At 37.3% G+C, this 18,564-nt stretch overlaps 1 protein-coding gene across 8 annotated transcripts in view; it reads right to left on the bottom strand.

The window, feature by feature from the left end:
- COG5 (component of oligomeric golgi complex 5) overlaps positions 1-18,564 on the bottom strand; it is a gene marked incomplete at its 5' end in the record, with an annotated part of 277,186 nt that overhangs the window by 60,944 nt on the left and 197,678 nt on the right. For 7 of the 8 annotated variants that reach the window (XM_079711626.1, XM_079711627.1, XM_079711625.1 and 4 more), the window contains 3 exons: positions 6,008-6,107; positions 10,959-11,120; positions 18,054-18,258. In XM_079711626.1, coding sequence (XP_079567752.1) covers positions 6,008-6,107; positions 10,959-11,120; positions 18,054-18,258 — 467 coding nt within the window. The remainder of the gene's footprint in view (positions 1-6,007; positions 6,108-10,958; positions 11,121-18,053; positions 18,259-18,564) is intronic. The other variant, XM_079711622.1, reaches the window with a different exon arrangement.

An 18,564-nucleotide genomic window follows, 5' to 3' on the forward strand; every position in this document is an offset into this window, starting at 1 on the left:
ACTTCTCTAATTGGGAAACACAAGAGAAGAAAAGGACCTACAAAAACAAAACAAACGCCAAACAATTATGAAAACGGTAATAGGAACATATATATATCAATAATTACCTTAAATGTGAATGGATTAAATGCTCCAATGAAAAGACACAGGCTTGCTGAATGGATACAAAAACAAAACCCATATATATGCTGTCTACAAGACACCCACTTCAGACCTAGGGACACATACAGACTGAAAGTGAGGGGATGGAAAAAGATATTCCATGCAAATGGAAATCAAAAGAAAGCTGGAGTAGCAATTCTCATTCAGATAAAATAGACTTTAAAATAAAGAATGTTACAAGAGACAAGGAAGGACACTACATAATGACCAACGGATCAATCCAAGAAGAAGATATAACAATTATAAATATGTATGCACCCAACATAGAAGCACCTCAATACATAAGGCAACTGCTAACAGCTATAAAAGAGGAAATCGACAGTAACACAGTAATAGTGGGGGACTTTAACACCTCACTTACACCAATGGACAGATCATCCAAAATGAAAATGAATAAGGAAATAGAAGCTTTAAATGACACAACAGACCAGATAGATTTAATTGATATTTATAGGACATTCCATCCAAAAACAGCATATTACACTTTCTTCTCAAGTGCGCATGGAACATTCTCCAGGATAGATCACATCTTGGGTCACAAATCAAGCCTCAGTAAATTTAAGAAAATTGTAATCATGTCAAGCATCTTTTCTGACCACAATGCTATGAGATTAGAAATGAATTACAGGGAAAAAAATGTAAAAAACACAAAAACATGGAGGCTAAACACTATGTTACTAAATAACCAAGAGATCACTGAAGAAATCAAAGAGGAAATCAAAAAATACCTGGAGACAAATGACAATGAAAACGTGACAATCCAAAACCTACGGGATACAGCAAAAGCAGTTCTAAGAGGGAAGTTTATAGCTATACAAGCCTACCTCAAGAAACAAGAAAAATCTCAAATAAATAATCTAACCTTACACCTAAAGGAACTAGAGAAAGAAGAACAAACAAAACCCAAACTGAGCTGAAGGAAAGAAATCATAAAGATCAGAGCAGAAATAAATGAAATAGAAACAAAGAAAACAATAGCAAAGATCAATAAAACTAAAAGCTGGTTCTTTGAGAAGATAAACAAAATTGATAAACCGTTAGACTCATCAGACTCATCAAGAAAAAGAGGGAGAGGAGTCAATAAAATTAGAAATGAAAAAGGAGAAGTTACAACAGACACCGCAGAAATACAAAGCATCCTAAGAGACTACTACAAGCAACTCTATGCCAATAAAATGGACAACCTGGAAGAAACGGACAAATCCTTAGAAAGGTATAACCTTCTAAGACTGAACCAGGAAGAAATACAAAATATGAACAGACCAATCACAAGTAGTGAAGTTGAAACTGTGATTAAAAATCTTCCAACAAACAAAAATCCAGGACCAGATGGCTTCACAGGTGAATTCTATCAAACATTTAGAGAAGAGCTAACACCAGTCCTTCTCAAACTGTTCCAAAAAATTACAGAGGAAGGAACACTCCCAAACTCATTCTACGAGGCCACCATCACCCTGATACCAAAACCAGACAAAATACTATAAAAAAAGAAAATTACAGACCAATATCACTGATGAATATAGATGCAAAAATCCTCAACAAAATACTAGCAAACAGGGCTTCCCTGGTGGCGCAGTGGTTGAGAGTCCGCCTGCCGATGCAGGGGACACGGGTTCGTACCCCGGTCTGGAAGGATCCCACATGCCGCGGAGCGGCTGGGCCAATGAGCCATGGCCGCTGAGCCTGCGCGTCCGGAGCCTGTGCTCTGCAGTGGGAGAGGCCACAACAGTGAGAGGCCCGCGTACCGCAAAAAAAAACAAAAACAAAAACATATGATCATCTCAATAGACGCAGAAAAGCTTTTGACAAAATTCAACACCCATTTATGATAAAAACTCTCCAGAAAGTGGGCATAGAGGGAACCTACCTCAACATAATAAAGGCCATATACGACAAACCCACAGCAAACATCATTCTCAATGGTGAAAAACTAAAAGCATTTCTACTAAGATCAGGAACAAGACAAGGATGTCCACTCTCACAACTATTATTCAACACAGTTTTGGAAGTCCTAGCCTCAGCAATCAGAGAAGAAAAAGAAACAAAAGGAATACAAATTGGAAAAGAAGAAGTAAAACTGTCACTGTTTGCAGATGACATGATACTATACATAGAGATTCCTAAAGATGCCACCCAAAAACTACTAGAGCTAATCAGTGAATTTGGTAAAGTTGCAGGATACAAAATTAATGCACAGAAATCTCTTGCATTCCTATACACTAATGATGAAAAATCTGAAAGAGAAATTAAGGAAACACTCCCTTTTACCACTGCAACAAGAAGAATAAAATACCTAGGAATAAACCTACCTAGGGAGACAAAAGACCTGTATGCAGAAAACTATAAGACACTGATGAAAGAAATTAAAGATGATACCAACAGATGGAGAGATATACCATGTTGTTGCATTGGAAGAATCAATATTGTGAAAATGACTTTATTACCCAAAGCAATCTATAGATTCAATGCAATCTCTATCAAATTACCAATGGCATTTTTTTACGGAAGTAGAACAAAAAATCTTAAAATTTGTATGGAGACACAAAGACCCCGAATAGCCAAAGCAGTCTTGAGGGAAAAAAAACGGAGCTGGAGGAATCAGGATCCCTGACTTCAGACTACACTACAAAGCTACAGTAACCAAGACAATATGGTACTGGCACAAAAACAGAAACATAGATCAATGGAACAAGATAGAAAGCCCAGAGGTAAACCCACTCACCTATGGTCAACTAATCTATGAGAAAGGAGGCAAGGATATACAATGGAGAAAAGACAGTCTCTTCAATAAGTGGTGCTGGGAAAACTGGACAGCTACATGTAAAAGAATGAAATTAGAACACTCCCTAACACCATACACAAAAATAAACTCAAAATGGATTAGAGACCTAAATGTACGACTGGGCACTATAAAACTCTTAGAGGAAAACATTAGAGGAACACTCTTTGACATAAAGCACAGCAAGATCTTTTTTGATCCACCTCCTAGAGTAATGGAAATAAAATAAAAAATAAACAAATGGGACCTAATGAAACTTAAAAGCTTTTGCACAGCAAGGGAAACCATAAGCAAGATGAAAAGACAACCCTCAGAATGGGAGAAAATATTTGCAAATGAATCAATGGACAAACGATTTATCTCCAAAATATATAAACAGCTCATGCCGCTTGATATTAAAAAAACAAACAACCCAATCCAAAAATGGGCAGAAGACCTAAATAGACCTTTCTCCAAAGAAGACATACAGATGGCCAAGAAGCACATGAAAAGCTGCTCAACATCACTAATTATTAGAGAAATGCAAATCAAAACTACAATGAGGTATCACCTCACACCAGTTAGAATGGGCATCATCAGAAAATCTACAAACAACAAATACTGGAGAGGGTGTGGAGAAAAGGGAACCCTCTTGCACTGTTGGTGGGCATGTAAATTGATACAGCCACTATGGAGAACAGTATGGAGGTTCCTTAAAAAACTGAAAATAAAATTACCATAAGATCCAGCAATCCCACTACTGGGCATATACCCAGAGAAAACCACAATTCAAAAAGACTCATGCACCCCAATGTTCACTGCAGCAGTATTTACAATAGCCAGGTCATGGAAATAAACTAAATGCCAATTGACAGAAGAATGGATAAAGAAGATGTGGTATATATATACAATGGAATATTACCCAGCCATAAAAAGGAAGGAAATTGGGTCATTTGTTGAGACGTGAATAGATCTAGAGACTGTCATACAGAGTGAAGTAAGTCAGAAAGAGAAAAACAAATATCATATATTAATGCATATATGTGGAACCTAGAAAAATGGTACAGATGAACCGGTTTGCAGGGCAGAAATTGAGACACACATGTAGAGAACAAACGTATGGACACCGAAGGGGGAAAGTGGCCGAGGGGTGGTGGTGGTGGTGAGATGAATTGGGCGATTGGGATTGACATGTATATACACTGATGTGTATAAAATGGATGACTAATAAGAACCTGCTGTATAAAAAAAAATGTGATCAAATGTATTCTATTGGAAAAAAGCAAATATAGACCATGTTTACTGTCTAAAAAAAAAAAAAAAAAAATTTTAAGTCCGTGACTTTCTGTTACCCTTTAGCATTGTAGGATGGTAGGCCTGAGTAATTTAGGGTCACAGACTATTTGACCAACAGCATCAATTCAATCCAGTGTTTTTTTATACATTTTAATTTTGTTAAAGCCTTTTGCCACCACTGCCTTAACTGAAGTCACATGTTACATTTACCACTGCCCCCGCCTGTCACAGAAGAGTGATATATTTTCCATACATATGCTGGCTCTTCTTTATAATGTTGTTGTCAGGTGGGACCATCTCATAAGGATATTTTTTTCTGACACTTCCAGTAATTACGCTAAACTCTACTGGATATAATACCGAATTTCATTTATAGCAATAAACCATGTTTTTAAAAGTAATAAGTATCATAATAAAGCTCCTATAAAAAAAAGTTTGAGAGAAAAATTAGTCATCTAATTATCTACAAAGAGCTTCCATGGTCTCTGTAGGGCCAGCTTTCAATAAACAAAGTTTAAAAAAAAAAGATGCTTCTAAATTATTTGTCAAGGCTGCAAGAATAATTGAGCAGAAAATAGCACCACATTAATATGCAACCATAATGGAGCCATCCACTGGAACTGAAAGCAGGAAGTCTCATGAAATGACTGTTAGCACCAAGGATCATTTTATGCAAATTCCTTAAGTTCAATTTGTTACCAACCTACTCTAAAATTATTCCAGAACCAACTAGAACTACTAGGATATAGGTAAAGCCAGATTACAACTGACCCTTGAACACATGGGTTTGAACTGGGAGGGTCCACTTACATGCGGATTTTTTTCAGTAGTAAATACTACAGTACTACATGATCCACAGTTGGTTGAATCCACCGACACGGAAGGTATGACAAGGAGAAACTACGTATACGGAGAGCTGACTATCAATTATACATGGACTTTTGACTGCAGGGAGGGTAGGTGCCCCAACCCCCAAGTTGTTCAAGGGTCAACTGTACTTCATTTTACAATGTTTCAATTGGAGCAGTCAGGGAAGCCAAACAACAACAACAACAAAACATGGTTGGCTATCCCTATAATGACAGTAGAGATACCACATTTTGGCACATTCTCTAAAATTAGTCCATCAATGACAGTTAAAGATGTACTAAAGCCTTACTCCTTGGATTTCAGTTAGCATACATATCTAGTAGTTAAATATGTATGCTTACCTTTAGAACATTAATGTAGAGAGTTAAGATTATGATTCAGGAATGCAGTTATTATTTTAAGTATATGCAAACAGCTGTTTCAAAAAGAGTAATTTTGGAGCTAAACTTCCACAGTCTAGGGTTCAAACCTTTAGAAAGTAAATCAACATTTTTCTTTTACAGTTTTAAGCACTTCACTTCCTCCAATCATTTTCTAATGGTTCGAGTCAATTTCACGCTAGGTAACAGCACATGAATGATATCTGGGGTGAGTGGTCTCATGACAGGAAATTTGATCAATCTGAAATAATTACACTTAAAAATATACATAATTTAGCCCATAAAGTGGCACATGCATTTTTTAAAAAATCTTATAAAAAACCTGCCTGTATTTTGTAAGTGTAGCAATGGTAGGAGGGCCAATTTTTAAGAGGTAACATTTTTTTCTGGTTTAAATTCATAAGAAAGTTTCAAATATTCACTATAAAATTTTCCAGTAAATTAATATTCAGTCAATTCAATATTTATAGTTAGTCAAGTACTGTATAATTAGTAATTTTAAACAAAATCATGAAAGTTTACAGAAGGGAGTATCACTTACCAGCTGCTCCGATTTTACACCATACAACTGGATGGTCTTTGCCACGTTTTTTGACACAGCTAACGTGAGGTCCGCATCAACAGCAGCTACATTTAGTTCACTGGAGAAAACAAAAACAGACTTTAATTATTAGCAACACAGTTCATCAACCAAGTAAAGAGCAACATATAAACTTAATCCCAATAAACAATGTGGTGATTTTTTTTTATAGATTTCACTGGTTGCCTCCAAGAACTGATTGATTGCACTGTTTCATTTTCCCTCCTAAATTCAGCATTAGGAAAAAGTGCTCTAAGACTGTCTGGTTAATGACCAGTTTCTCATTAATAAAAGCACGTCACGTGTGAGTTCAGGCTGTGATTAAGAGAGTAAATTGTGTGCAGATTTTTCAAGTAGCACTCTTGTTAATACTGATAAGTGCAATTAGAGACACTGCATGTCACAGACATCTGCAAGGAAATTACAGCTCTTGAATGGAAGTGGTGACCTTGGAAGGACAAAGGCTAAAAATATAAATTACACGATACATAAAGATACTCAGTTTCTGTAGAAATTATGCCAATTCATGCTATTTTTTTTTTTTTTTTTTTTTTTTTTTTTTGTGGTATGTGGGCCTCTCACTGTTGTGGCCTCTCCCGTTGCGGAGCACAGGCTCCGGACGCACAGGCCCAGCGGCCATGGCTCACGGGCCCAGCCGCTCCGCGGCATGTGGGATCTTCCCAGACCGGGGCACGAACCCGTTTCCCCTGCATCGGCAGGCGGACTCTCAACCACTGCGCCACCAGGGAAGCCCCAATTCATGCTATTTTGATAAAATAGCTTTTTAAATATATCAAAAGCATAACAAGGATTTAAATTGAAATTTTAAAAATTTGGATTCTTCCAACAGCACATTAAAAGGATCATACACCATGATCAAGTGGGGTTTATTCCAGGAATGCAAGGATTCTTCAATATACGCAAATCAATCAATGTGATACACCATATTAACAAGCTGAAGGAGAAAAACCATATGATCATCTCAATAGATGCAGAGAAAGCTTTCGACAAAATTCAACACCCATTCATGATAAAAACCCTGCAGAAAGTAGGCATAGAGGGAACTTTCCTCAACATAATAAAGGCCATATATGACAAACCCACAGCCAACATTGTCCTCAATGGTGAAAAACTGAAACCATTTCCACTAAGATCAGGAACAAGACAAGGCTGCCCACTCTCACCACTCTTATTCAACATAGTTTTGGAAGTTTTAGCCACAGCAATCAGAGAAGAAAAGGAAATAAAAGGAATCCAAATTGGAAAAGAAGAAGTAAAGCTGTCACTGTTTGCAGATGACATGATACTATACATAGAGAATCCTAAAGATGCTACCGAAAAACTACTAGAGCTAATCAATGAATTTGGTAAAGTAGCAGGATACAAAATTAATGCACAGAAATCTCTGGCATTCCTGTACACTAATGATGAAAAATCTGAAAATGAAATCAAGAAAACACTCCCATTTACCATTGCAACAAAAAGAATAAAATATCTAGGAATAAACCTACCTAAGGAGACAAAAGACCTGTATGCAGAAAATTATAAGACACTGATGAAAGAAATTAAAGATGATATAAATAGATGGAGAGATATACCATGCTCCTGGATTGGAAGAATCAATATTGTGAAAATGACTCTACTACCCAAAGCAATCTACAGATTCAATGCAATCCCTATCAAACTACCACTGGCATTTTTCACAGAAGTAGAACAAAAAATTTCAAAATTTGTTTGGAAAAACAAAAGACCCCGAATAGCCAAAGCAATCTTGAGAACGAAAAACGGAGCTGGAGGAATCAGGCTGCCTGACTTCAGACTATACTACAAAGCTACAGTAATTAAGACAGTGTGGTACTGGCATAAAAACAGAAAGATAGATCAGTGGATCAGGATAGAAAGCCCAGAGATAAACCCACGCACATATGGCCAACTTATCTTTGATAAAGGAGGCAGGAATGTACAGTGGAGAAAGGACAGCCTCTTCAATAAGTGGTGCTGGGAAAACTGGACAGGGACATGTAAAAGTATGAGATTAGATCATTCCCTAACACCATACACAAAAATAAGCTCAAAATGGATTAAAGACCTAAATGTAAGGCCAGAAACTATCAAACTCTTAGAGGAAAACATAGGTAGAACACTCTATGACATAAATCACAGCAAGATCCTTTTGGACCCACCTCCTAGAGAAATGGAAATAAAAACAAAGATAAACAAATGGGACCTAATGAAACTTCAAAGCTTTTGCACAGCAAAGGAAACCATAAACAAGACCAAAAGACAACCCTCAGAATGGGAGAAAATATTTGCAAATGAAGCAACTGACAAAGGATTAATCTCCAAAATTTATAAACAGCTCATGCAGCTCAATAGCAAAAAAACAAACAACCCAATCCAAAAATGGGCAGAAGACTTAAATAGGCATTTCTCCAAAGAAGATATACAGACTGCCAACAAACACATGAAAGAATGCTCAACATCATTAATCATTAGAGAAATGCAAATGAAAACTACAATGAGATATCATCTCACACCAGTCAGAATGGCCATCATCAAGAAATCTAGAAACAATAAATGCTGGAGAGGGTGTGGAGAAAAGGGAACACTCTTGCACTGCTGGTGGGAATGTGAATTGGTACAGCCACTATGGAGAACAGTATGGAGGTTCCTTAAAAAACTAAAAATAGAACTACCATATGACCCAGCAATACCACTACTAGGCATATACCCTGAGAAAACCATAATTCAAAAAGAGGCATGTACCAAAATGTTCATTGCAGCTCTATTCACAATAGCCCGGAGCTGGAAACAACCTAAGTGTCCATCATCGGATGAATGGATAAAGAAGATGTGGCACATATATACAATGGAATATTACTCAGCCATAAAAAGGAACGAAACTGAGCTATTTGTAATGAGGTGGATAGACCTAGAGTCTGTCATACAGAGTGAAGTAAGTCAGAAAGAGAAAGACAAATACCGTATGCTAACACATATATATGGAATTTAAAAAAAAAAAAAAAATGTCATGAAGAACCTAGGGGTAAAACGGGAATAAAGACACAGACCTACTTGAGAATGGACTTGAGGATATGGGGAAGGGGAAGGGTAAGCTGTGACAAAGGGAAAGAGAGGCATGGACATATATACACTACCAAACGTAAGGTAGATAGATAGTGGGAAGCAGCCGCAGAGCACAGGGAGATCAGCTCGGTGCTTTGTGACCGCCTGGAGGGGTGGGATGGGGAGGGTGGGAGGGAGGGAGATGCATGAGGGAGGGGATGTGGGAACAGATGTATATGTATGACTGATTCACTTTGTTATAAAGCAGAAACTAATAAAAAAAAAAAAGAAAAAAAAAAATTTGGATTCTTAAAGTATTTCTTTGTCATGCTTATTTTCAATTTAACATTGGATTAATTGGGACATTTGAGGTAATTGCAAAAAAAAGTTTTTACAAAGACCATGGAAAGTTAACTTTTTAAAAGTTAATTTTTAATTAAGAGTTAAAAATTGCATGAAAATGCATATACAAGTAGAAAGCAAGAAAAGTTAATTTTTAATTAAGAGTTAAAAATTGCATGAAAATGCATATACAAGTAGAAAGCAAGAAAAGTAATTATTGTCTCTCAAGTAGCAGAATAAATCTTGGCACTTACCAGGTTGCCTTTATGAAGAAAGTGAAGGACTTTAAAACAACATTAGTGCTTACTATGTGTGACAAAAATGCCCTTTCATATACCAGTGAGACATAATTTTATTAAAGTTCACTTTCACATTCTATTAAACAATTGGCATAAGTATATAATTTTATTAAAGTTCACTTTCACATTCTATTAAACAATTGGCGTAAGTATGCTTCTTCAAGTCCCACCTTACAATCGATCACAGCATTGTCAAACTGCACCAGGGAATGGGAGAGATACCTCTTTAACATGTCCATAAATAGGTAAAGAGATCAAGTTCAATCCATGACCAGTTTTGTCACTACCATATGAAACAAATAACGGAGACATTAGGGTATAAACATCTTCAGTCAGGACTTTGGAAAGTCGAGATAACTGTGGAAAGATTTAGGATCAAGATGCTGGGCAATTTCGACGCTGTATTTAGATAGATACGCATATTATACCTGTGGCTTTTTAGTCGTACTCTCACATGCCTCAGAAACACCATCTTCAAATTTATAATCTAAAAGAATCTAGACTTTTATACCTTGGTTCTATATTGCCTAACTACTAATTTTACTCCTCAAAATGTTCACCTATAAATGTATAGACCTACTGTTATGACAACTTGTTATTACGACAGGAACTGAGATAGTCTCAACTGCAGATTAACCTGGGGGGGTCCGTAAAATGTCTAAAAGCAACAGTATAATACATTGTCCGCAACCATTCAGGTGGCATCTCTGCTAGGATATCTTCCCTTTTGAGAGTTTTAAAAGCTGTCACATTCACTTAGAAAGCTTAAAATAGCAAACACAAGTAGACAAATCAGGATTATAATCCTTGTATGCCATGAAGTACTTTCTGGATTTAAGATAAAAAAAAGTTGATCTCCATGCTTTAGCTTCTCAATTGGTAAAATTATTTTTATATTAACTTTCCTATGTAATATTAGAAATTTACTATGGCATAAAGAATTAGGTTGTTTTACTTTGTATCCTTGACAAGATACAGAATAATGATAATTGACTATTTTTAGACTGTATTTAAATGGTTTTATTAATTGGAATCTCAGGTATTGATACTTACTACATGTGCACTCACTCAATGCAAAACTCTTGATTTAATTTCCAGACTAATTCTTTGAATAATTTGAGATAAATTAAAGATGTACTGCCATTATACATCACTAACAAATGTGGCAGGCATTTTATGGCATGCCACTATATGAAAATACATACCTTGCTATGGTTTTAATGATACCTTCAAGTTCATCGGCAGAAGGAGGGTTACGACCACCAGGGGGAAAAACCAAGTTGATCGGATCAAAGAGTCGAGATAAGGATTTTGATAGATAAGCAGCCTCATAGGGTTGTAGTGAGTCTTTCAAAGCCTTTCCTGGACTGTGGGAACAAAGTTTATTAAAAATGAACTTAAATTATACAAAACTAAGTGCTAGTGTATCAGGTTGTAAATGCCTTTCTTAAAAACATATCTCCTATATAAAATGTAACTCTATATGAAGAGAAGAAAAAATTTTGTTTAAAAATGTATAAATGTATTTACATAATTAAATGCTTATTAAGAACTAAACATTTTAATTTATACATAATTCCTGGGCATAAATGTTTATAATATAATATGCACCAGTACCTACTGTAGTAAGTTTGTCACTTGAAACTAAAAGAGTAACACTGTAGAATCTTATTAATTCTAATGGGGCCATGTCTTCACTTAGCATGTTTCTATAGAGCATACAAGAGAGGCAAGTCTGCAGAGACCTGCTCCCACCAGCTCAACCCTTTTCACACACAACAGCTGCCCTCTCATAAGCTCAGTGCCTAAGAGGGAAGTATACAGGTGGAGGATTTTATCAGCCTTCTGATGCCAAAACTGATACTAACAAGAATGAGGACAAAATAAAAAGTGCTTGTGCAAGTCCCACAATCACCCAAATACTCCCAATTGTAGTTCTAAGTTAATTTGTTTTACAACATTCTTCACAAACTAAAATCTAGCCTGCTAAACACTTCTTCCCTCCTCAGTCCTCCTATGTCTTCAGTTATTTCTGTTGATTTTCATTTACTTGTCCCACTATCGGATCTTATATTTTACCTCTGACAATTACTATCAAATACTTATAACCACATAATTAACTCTGTATCTTCTCACATCACCCCTGTTTATGATCCTTCTACTGGCCTTTCCACTCTCTTAAACAAACAGACAAAAACAAATCCCCCTTAATCCTAAATGTTCATCTTGAAAACATTTCACCTACTCCTTCAGGTAAAGGAAACTTGGCTTTCTCCTTTTCCACCTTTGCTGGTCAGCTGACAAGACCTGGAGGTCAGAACGCTCCTGGCTCCTACATCAGAATTCCATACTTATCTTAACACTTTCTCATTCAATAAGTATTTCACTCAACACATAGCTCCGGAGAATACTACGTGCCAGCCCTCCCTGAGTGCCGGGAAGATAGAGACGCAATCTGCTTTACAGTCCAGTGAAGAAACGTGCAGGTAAAGTGTGAACTCTAATAGCTTCCGTAACAGATGATGAGAGAAAGACCACAACGGGCACAGGGAAGAACTAAGTGTCTAAATGTGTCTGAGGCAATCCTCAAGTCCACGCCAGCTATTTAAATGTCTTCCCTATTTTTGCTCCGGTCCTTTACGGACCTTAAGAAGCCTCTTCTCTCTTCTGCAGAAATTTCAGCAGTAAGTTATAAGCACTAACATTCTCCTTGTTCTCCAAGGATCCTTCCAGAAGGTTCGGCAGCTGTACTCCAACACCAAAGCTGCCAAGGCCCAGCTGGCTGTCTGCCAGCAGCCAATCCTCAAGCAGCTCGCACGGGAGAAGCAGCTCTATGCCAACATGTTGGAGAGGCTGGCTGAAGAGGAGAGCAAGACCAAGGCTGCGGTCGCTGTAGGAGAGCGGCCTGCGGACACGGAGATGGAGGAGGCGCGGAAGACGACCCGGGTGGGGGCAAAGCACAGCCTCCCCCAGCACTGCTCCAGCGGCTGCCTGCCTCCGCTGCTCCCTACCTTACTCCACCCTGTTAGTTTTGGAAAACCTGAAGAATCTGGGGGGGAGAAAAAGGATCCTAGGTGATTACAAGGTCAACACAAACAACTTTTCTGAAACCTGTCCTGTACTAGAAGTCTACTTGCACTTTAGCTTTACTATGGAGCTTCCGTGTTTGAGTCATCGTTTTGAACTGCTCTACCTCTGACGTCGCCAAGCTCGAAGACAACTTCCCACGCCCCCACTTGCCGCCATCTCCTTCCCGTCTACAATTTGCCAGGTACTTCCTAGAGGCGGGAAATGTAGCAATGAAGTCAGTTAGAAAAAAACTCCCTGTCCCCTTAAAGAGACTTCTGAGAACACAATATTGTAAATCAACTCTACTGCAATAAAAACTAAAAAAAAAAAAAAAAAAGAGACTTCTGAGAAACACACAAAAAAAGAAATAAATTTTTTAAATGAGTTAACTACGGAATACAATGGAGAGTAAAAAATTCTAAGAGAAAAAGGAAGTAAGGAAGCCAGAGACCGTGTTTTTTTTTTAATCCAATTTTACATAGGGTGAGGCAAGGGAAAGCTTCCTGAGAAGATGTGAGGGAAAAGATGGAGCAAGTTATATAGATTTCCAGGGTAGGCGCTTTCTATAGGGAGAGAACAAGTGCAAAGGCCCTGAGAAGGGACTTAGACCTGGCTGCGTTTGACAAAAAGTTAGAGAAGCAGGCACTTAAGTGACAGGAGAACAGTACAAGATGAGGTCTAAGAGAAAACAGATGCAACAAATTATGCTGGGCTTTGTATATCAATGAAAGGGCTAGTTTTTACTCAAAAGAACTTGCTCTTTGACCTTACAGTGATCAGCACTACGGAACCCTACGCTCATCCTCCACCATTTCAAGGTGCTCTCTTTAGCATCCTGATTTTTCTAATTTACCTTCCTTTCAAAGCTCTTACGAAGAAAATCTCAGTTAGATGGTCTCTGTATCTGCTGCTAAGCGTTCCACGTATTGCAGAGAAAAAGTAAATTGTTTCTATTAAATGTTTATGCAAACCTCTTAATTTCAAGAGACCTGAAGCTCCAGGTATTAAAATTCTACTTCTGCATCCCTTCACTCTCCACAGCTGGCCATCTGCCTCAGCTTCACACTAAGACCAAAACCAGTGGCAATGATCCTGATACGAGCTTATTTTTTCCTTTGTAACTTCACCTACCCTCGGTGATTTTCCTCGTATCCCCAAGAAAAAGTAGCTTTATTCCTTTGTTCATATCAAAACCTCTCAGAAGAATTACCTACCTCCTTCTTTCCCGTTCTCTTTTTTTAAAACTGCTTTATCAAGATTTAATTTACATTCAATTCAGCCATTTAAAGTGTATAATTCAATGGCTTTCAGTATATTCACAGGTATGTGCGACCAGCACCATGCTCAATCCCAGAACATTTTCATCACCTTCAAAAGAAACCTCATATCCTTTAGCTTTAATCTTTTAGCCCCCCCACCCCATCCCCAGCCCTAAGCAACCACTAATATGCTTTATATCTCTATAGATTTCCCTATTCTTAACTTTCACAGGAATAGGATCATACAGCATATGGGTTTTATATCTGGCTTTTTTCACTTAGCATAAGTTTTTCAAGGTTCAGTCATGTTGTAGTCAGTTCTGCATTCCTTCATTCATGTGTGGATATATCACATGTGGTTACCCATCTGTCTGCTGATGGACATTTTGGGTGTTTCTATCTTTTGGTGATTATGAATGCTGCTATAAACATTCATTACAAATTTGTGTGTGAACACATTTTTTAAAATTTTTAAAAATCTGCTTAATATGCTTTGTTTTTATTGTGATAACATATACATAACAGATGGGTGCTGTGCACAATAAGGAAGCGCCCACCTATTGATCTCTGTCTGAGGCTTCACGTCAGCTAACCGGCAGCTGAGCGCAGGATGAGAAATGCTGCACTTCTGCTCTTCTTAGGAAGAAAGCCCTCCAGTTAGGAGTGGCGGGGGAGGGAGCCCTTTGTTCTTGGCTGTCACAGTCCTGAGTGGAGCCTATGCCTTGCTGAGCTGGGAAGAGGGAGGGAGGAACACCAGTCTTGGTTCTAATATCACAGGCTCTTATGGAATTCTTTCTACCGAATTTTCATAGACTTTCTTGAGTCGATGATTTTTCATTTTCTGTTTGCTTTTAAAACCATTTCCAGACACTTTAAATTGTTTGGTTTTTAATAGTTTCCACCAGATTCACTGTGGGGTGGGTCAGCGGAGTGGGGACGGCTGTCATCCCAGAAGTCAATCTCCTCCCATTCTGTCTTTCATCAATCCTAATAATGCTTTCGTATCCACCATTCCACATCTAGGCCTTGAACAACCTTATTTTGCTATATCTAGAGGTCACTTCTCAGTCCTAAGCTTCTTCAGCTTTTCAAAAGCATGTGACACAGTTAACCATTCCTCCTCTGACTGAAATGAACTCATTCTTTGGGGTTCCACATAACTTTCAGTTTTCCTCCTATCTCACCATTGTTTTTCCTCTTAGTCTTGCAGGCTGCCACTCCTCTGCACAATCTATAAATTTTGGAGTGCGTATCTTGGGCCAAAATTCCCTTTTCTCTTTATATATATATCTTCCCTATGGAATCTCCTCCAGTCCCAGGATTTTTAAAGATCTGCATAGTGATGACTCTCAAATATGTATTTCTAGCCCTGATTCACATTCAAGTACCTTTTCAACAACTCTGTAACAACTCAATTTGCATCTCTGATTCAACAGTTTCAAAAGAAAAACCTTAACACTACTCGATGGGGAATTCCCTGGCAGTACAGTGGTCAGGACTCCACGCTCTCAACGTGGAGGGCCTGGGTTCGATCCCTGGTCAGGGAACTAAAATCCCACAAGCCGTGTGGCATGGCCAAAAAAAAAAAAAAAAAAACCCACAAACAAACAAAAACAAAACAAAACAAAAAAACACTACTCGATGAAACAATGTCTTCCAATCATTAGGCTTCTCCCAACTTGTCCACGCATATCCTTGATTCTTCTTTTCCTCTCAAATGCGATCTACCAGCAAGTTCTGCTGGCTTGCCCTCTAAGCTATATCTCGAATCAATCTGACCAGTTCTCACCATCTCATCCACTTATCCTACTTCAAGCCATTATCATTTCTTGTCTGGATAAACAAAACAGCTTCTCTTTCCCTGTGGTGACACTCCCCCTTAGTTGTCCACAAGGAAGCCAGCATGCTAATTTTTAAAATGTTTATTAGTTCATCTCATTCCTCTGTTTAAAAGCAAAGGTTTCCAGTGTTTTGAATAAACTCTAACCCCCATATCATGGTGAGTAAAGCCCTACATGATCTTAGGTTTCCCCTCCTCTCCGACCCAGTTTTTTACCCGCCAGTCTCCCGCATTCATTGTGTTCAGCTTTCTATTCCGCAACCTCCCCATCTTAAGTTTCTCATACTCTAAATTTGCTCTTCTCTCTGCCTGCAAAAATCTTACTCCAAATCTTCCATAGTTGATTTCTTCACATTATCTCGATCTTGGGTCAAATGTGACCTTTTCATAGAGGTCTTCTCTAACCACCTATATAAAACACTGTCACATTATCTTGTTTTATTTTCCTCATAGCAAGAATAGCTCTCAAAAGTTCAGCATGAATACTCAATGATGAAAAATGTTAACCTGGTTATTTGTGCCTTGATTCTATTCAGATTATTCTAAGGGCTTGTTCCATTCATTATCTCTTTTCTTCACTTTCTCTCTCCACTGGCTACTTCTATCTATAAAAACTCTCAGCTTTCCCTCTATCATTAAAAACAACAACAAAAAACTTTCCTTTGGCTCAGCTACCATGGTCAAATTTATGTTTGTTTCTTGCCTCACTTCTCAAAAGAATATATAAATCATATTGTCAGTTTCCTTATTATAGCCTCATTATTTTTTGGTTTCTGAGAAGAATACAGGTCATAAGTCCTCTTCCCCACCTTACTGAAGTCAGTCTCCAAAAGGTGATAATGATGTCCCAAAACACAGTGGTTTTTTTTCATTCTGATTTTTTTCTCTACATTGCATTTACTGCCTGTCCTCTATCCCCACGAGTAACATATGCTCATTTTAAGTAAAAGCAGAAAATACAGAATAAAAACTCTACCTCTTGGACATAAAACACTATTACCTTGTGCTATGTATACTTCCAGAGCTTTTCAGTGCCAACATATGAATCTAAAAATAAAACTAAGCCAGAAATACAATGATACTATATACGCTATTTTGTATACTTAAAAAAAACCTTAATGCATTACAAGATCTTTGAAGATCAACAGATAACTTTTCAGTCTTCTTGTCCCCTCTTTCCATTAGCCCTCACCTAATCTCCATGTTTAGCATGAAAGAGTAACTGAAGAGAACAACAGTGTCTCCTTCTATCATACCAGCCTACCCTCACGCCACTTGTTTTCCCAGTCAAAACTTCTACGTCCTGTATTTTACCAGTCAGAACTTCTTACTACAGTGGATACAATTCAGCTACAAGTATTCAGAAGAAAAAATTTTTAAGATAAACATTAAAATAGCACTCATAAATCTAACCTTTTTCTTACAAGGTCAGTGATCAGAATCTACTGTTACTTGAGTCAGTCTCATCACAATAAATGATTCTAGTGTTTAAAGATGGTGTGCAAGCCAATCAATTGATTTGGTGCTCAAAGAGAAATGTGAAAACAATACTCTTTTTCAATTTAGGAGGAAAGCTGGCTGGTTTAAGCTTATTGAGATGGTATAATTTTTCTGATGTGGTTTATAAATATGGCTACATATACTGTACTTCATGAATAATCTAAGAGATTTTCAGGTTTAATTTTGACTGTACTTAGTTTTTTCCCACCAGACGGAGAATCTAACCCAGCATAAGATATACTTCCGCTATAGTTCCTGAACACACCATTTCCTTTTATATCACATTTATGCCAGTGGTCCATCAATAATGGTGCTGTCTGATGTAATTACAGGTTATCTTATAATATCAATTGAATGATAATGACCACATATGCTCATCTCTTAGCTTCTATTCACCTTAATTGGTGATATACTTTACAATGAATCTTAATCAGGAACAAGGCTGCTCAACTAAGGATAAATTTCAACTTCTTCAGTTAAAAGTGTTGTGAAGTCTTTTAAAGTAAATAAATAAATAGTAATCATTACAAGTATTCACAAAGATTAGCGTTTTCCCATTTTCTAACTTATAATAAAAAGAAAAGACAAAATCCTTAACAGGCCAACAAACAGGTTTGATTAAACAAACATACTCATAATCTGGCTTCTTTGGTATGAATATGTCTTGTGTATCATCTTCCATGTGCTGTAAGTCAGCACAGAGGTCTGCAGTTCCACTTGAATTAAAATTTCCTTGAATACTTTGGCTGTATTGTTGAAGACGCTTCCATAAGTCATTATAAAGACGCAATAATTTAGGGTATTCTCCTTCAAATGCCTGTTTCAAAAACATAGAAGCTGCCAAGCAAAACAATAAAATGGATTAGATAAATGATAAAAAATAAAATGTAGCAAATAAAAATTTTTTTGTATGTGAAGATGGTGCCAGAAATAGCCTATACTATAGGACAAACCAAAGATGTGTTCTAATAAGGTCTTTCAAAATAATGCCAGTAACAGTAATTTTCCTCCCAGATTATTTACTGCACGTGATATGTGGACCATATATTTTGAAAATTAATCTATAAGGAAATAGACAAATCAACAATTACAGGTGAAGATTTTCTTTCTCTCAATAAATGATAAAACAAGTACACAGAAAAT

Source organism: Hyperoodon ampullatus, assembly GCF_949752795.1.
Source record: "Hyperoodon ampullatus genome assembly, chromosome: 9".
NCBI lineage: Eukaryota > Metazoa > Chordata > Mammalia > Artiodactyla > Ziphiidae > Hyperoodon > Hyperoodon ampullatus.